The 3,976-nt window shown below is 36.3% G+C and overlaps 1 protein-coding gene across 1 annotated transcript; it reads left to right on the top strand.

Moving 5' to 3' along the window:
* Window positions 1-24: 24 nt before the first annotated feature.
* Window positions 25-3,970, top strand: LOC106955100 (uncharacterized). The gene is made up of 2 exons (XM_015045067.1): window positions 25-203; window positions 1,146-3,970. The coding sequence occupies exons 1-2, from the start codon at window positions 129-131 to the stop codon at window positions 2,913-2,915; spliced, it is 1,845 nt and encodes a 614-aa protein (XP_014900553.1). The 5' UTR covers window positions 25-128; the 3' UTR covers window positions 2,916-3,970.
* The last annotated feature ends 6 nt before the right edge of the window (window positions 3,971-3,976 follow it).

The following is a 3,976-nucleotide window of genomic DNA, read 5'->3' as shown; positions in this document are numbered from 1 at the left end:
TCAGAATTCAGAGGGAAAGAAAAAAAACAAAAAAACAAAAAACTTGCGACCCAGACAAGCAACCAGCTTCAGACCCACAAATGCGAGTTGTGGCGGACAGCTAACTAACGTTCTGGAGAAAGAGAAAGATGTCTGATTTAAGTGAGTTTTTGCGTGCCAGAGGAGTCCCCGAAGCTTCCATTGCACTAATGGAAGAACAAAAGGTGAGTAAATCAAATGAGATAGTTTGGTCTCTAAATACGAACGGTTATGGCTAGTTGTTAGCATGTTTGTTAGCTTACGCGGTTATAGGAATAAGCGTGATTTACAATGTTAAATCACACAGCTGAATAAAGGATGTAACAGCTGTTGATTGCTGGAATTGTCCAGTAAGTGTTTGATGCGTTTATTTTATTGTTCTTCTGTTTGAATGTTTTATAATGAAACTAAGGTTAGCTGTATGTCAGCCACCTTCTAAATAAGATGTCTGCTGTGTTAAACTGTAACTTTTAGTTCAGTGGAGGACAGAAACGTTTATATATGCATATATTTAAAAGAAAAATGTATGACTTGCATCGATCTGGTGCAAGTCATACAGCCACCGATCTGCGGCTGTCTGTAGATCTGATCGTAGGATCCCTTCACTATATTTTCCAACACCAACTATGCTATTTTGTCATGTGTTTGTGTTACAGCGTTTAAAAAAGTTACATTATGAGAATCACGAAATAATTTTCCTGCACTGTGTGATGTGTCAGCTCAGGACTGAAATTACATCTCACTCCCTGAGCTACACTATCAGTACATTTATTGCACAGGTGTGGAAATGGTAGGCTTCATTTAACGAAATCAAACTTAATGTGATGTTTAATTTTTGTAATAAAAAATGAACTGTTAACAATACCTTGTGTGTTTTTATGCATGATGCCTTTTACCTTAAATTGACTGTATATTTCCAAATCTGTTTTATACTTGCATGCTAACCAATCCAGTCCTTCATCTTTTTCAGTAAAATAGAGAATTGAACATTTTCTGCTGCTATTACTGTAATTCTCCCCTAAACAGTAAATCGCTTTAAGCAGGGACCTAAGGATACATTATTAAAGGTAACTTTAACGTTGATTTGCAGTGTAAATAATTGTCCTTTCTCATCTGTTTGTGTGCAGATTGACCGTGAGGTCATAGGTCTCATGGACGATGCAACACTTGAAAACTACTTACCTTCATATGGAGACAGAATTGCTGTTTTCAACTACTGCAGAAGCAAACAGCCATTATCCAAAAGAAAACAAGGACTTCTTCAAAAGCTTCGTGAGAAAATGAAGAACAGAAAGGAAAGTCCAAAGGAGACATCAATACATCAAAGTACAAAACAGGAAAAGAAGCAAAGGGGAACACAAAATGTTGAGATTGGATGGATACATAATGATGGAAAAACTACCAAACAGGTGAGAGCGAAGCAGGGAGGTGGCACTAGAAAAATTCAAATGGCCACTGATGCTGGATTAAAAGACATTCTTCAAGAAGGAAAGACCCTTTTTTTTCCTGATGGCACATCGCCTAAGGGACCTGAATCAGATTTTGAGTTTGAGGTTTGGGACTTTAAACAGAGCCACCTTACTGAAGACATTGGCCTGACTATTGGCAACATGTATGAAGCTGCAAGACTGTCAATGTTACGCTTCTACATTGCAACAAAACCAAAAGATCCAGAAGAAGATAACAGTGACACATCTGAAGTCGTATTTGTCTTGGAAAGCAGTAGCAGTGAATTTAATCCATTGCAGGTGGTGGAAGTCAGGAGTAATTCTGTTGAAGTCCTACATAGTCCAGAACTTTTAGATGATTCAGAAATTACTTTTGGTCCCATTCTAGATGCTGAGGAAGATACAGACGACACATTAATCTATGAGGGTTTTGTGGTTCCCCCAAGTCCAGCAAATCCAGAAGATGCAATCATGATCACTCTACGCTATGCTGACACTTTACATGACCTTATTACTGCTTTCTCTGATGAAGGGATTTTGAGAAAAACACTGAATGTAAAACGCATACTTCCAGACAACACAGAAGAAGCAGGCACAGGCTCAGGATTACTGAGAGATGTTCTCACTTGCTTCTGGAATGAATTCTATGAGCGATGCACCCTTGGTACAACAGTGAAAGTGCCATTCATCCGTCATGACTTTACCGCTGAAAAATGGAAGGCAGTTGGGCGAATCCTTTTGAAAGGCTACCGAGACTGTCAGTATTTTCCAAATAAAATTGCAATCCCTTTTCTTGAACAGGTGCTTTTCAGTAATGTTTACAGCGATCTTAAAGCACATTTTCTACAGTTTGTGAGCAGCCAAGAATGTGAAGTTTTGAGGGAGGCAGTTAAGAATTTTTCTGCTGTTGACCTTGATGATCTTGTGGAAGTTCTTGACAATTATGGCTGTAGAAAAAGAATCACTCCTGAAAGTTTTCCTAATATTCTTGATGAAATAGCTCACAAAGAGCTTGTCCAAAAACCAATGTTCGTCATTGACTGTTGGAGGGAGATCATCTACCCACATCTGTCCCTCAGCCCAGAGGCACTGAACAAGCTGTTCAAAGACCTGCAACCAACTTCCAAAAAAGTCTGTCAGCTGCTGAAATTTGCTGTAGATTTAAATCCAAAGCAAAAGGAAGTAGAGAATCATCTCAAAAGATTCATAAGAGAGCTGGATGACATTAAGCTTCAGAAATTTTTGCGATTTTGCACTGGATCTGATCTTATTGTAACAAACAGTATATTTGTGGAATTTCAAGATATGACAGAGTTCACTAGAAGACCTATGGGACACACATGTGGAAGTACTCTGAAAATAGCAGACAGCTATGAAAACTTCCCAGATTTTCGTTCTGAATTCAATGCAGTTCTTGAAAGCAATGTCTGGGTAATGGACATTGTTTGATTCATACTGGAATGTACTACTTTTGAAATGTTCAATCAGAGTAGAGCAGAACTGCAAAGAAACATAAAGAATATGTATTTTGAACTGAGAGAAATTATTCCTGTTTAAAAGAAATTGATGAAAGTTACCCATTTCTGTTGGAAGCTCAGTTTTGACTAAGAATATTCAAGTTTCTTTTATTGTACCTATAGTTTCACATTATACAATGAAGTTGCCACAAAACAAATGAATAACTGTTTATTACATCCAAAAGCATCTTGACTTGATCTCACATCTCCAGCTGCTGGATAGAAACATTCAACGGTAACAAGAAAAATATTGTTAGAGACATATAAAGTTATAATAAAACTAGCTTTTAAGCTTTCTTTAGTAGAACACATATTAAGTGACAGTTTAGTTAAATCACAAACTCTTTTGGTAAGGAGTAATACTTATACATTTATTTGTTATTTAGTAATTGGGTCTAGAATAGATGTGGAATAATACAAGAAACTGATTTATAGTGAAACTCTTACACAATGTTTCAACACTTGCAAAATGGTGAATATGGGTCAGTTCATTTTGAATTTTTTATGTCTGAAAATGTGTGTTGAAAATAAACATGAAAAACAAAAACATCTGTTAAGGAACGTTCAGGTGTTAATCTTTTGTATTTGCTGTTGAATCCAAATGTACAATAGAAAGTTATAGAAAACATTCTTCAACATTTTCCTTAGTTTTATAAATGTTCTTGTCACTAAGCAAATGTGCTGTTCACCTGTCATCAATCAAGCTGTGTGATTGTTTCACACAGCTTTTAAAGAACTCCATTTGTTCCTAATGTTATAAATAGAAACTATACCATGCAGTGCAAAAGCTGAGGTTATTTGATCAAATTCAAGCAAAATTGTCATGTTCAGAAATGAGCAATTGATCTAACACCTGCACCAATGTCCTTGTCGACAAGTTATGGATTTTTGGTATTTTATTAACAATTAGTACTTGTTCTATCTTTGCATCTGAGATGACATGTTATTTTTGATACCACAAAAGCAACAGTGTTCATGATCTTTTATACTAAC

Source organism: Poecilia latipinna, unplaced genomic scaffold, assembly GCF_001443285.1.
Source record: "Poecilia latipinna isolate Pla-1442-1.1 unplaced genomic scaffold, P_latipinna-1.0 Scaffold706, whole genome shotgun sequence".
Classification (NCBI taxonomy): domain Eukaryota; kingdom Metazoa; phylum Chordata; class Actinopteri; order Cyprinodontiformes; family Poeciliidae; genus Poecilia; species Poecilia latipinna.
Note: the sequence above shows the minus strand (reverse complement) of the source record. Positions and strands in the feature narration are given on the sequence as shown.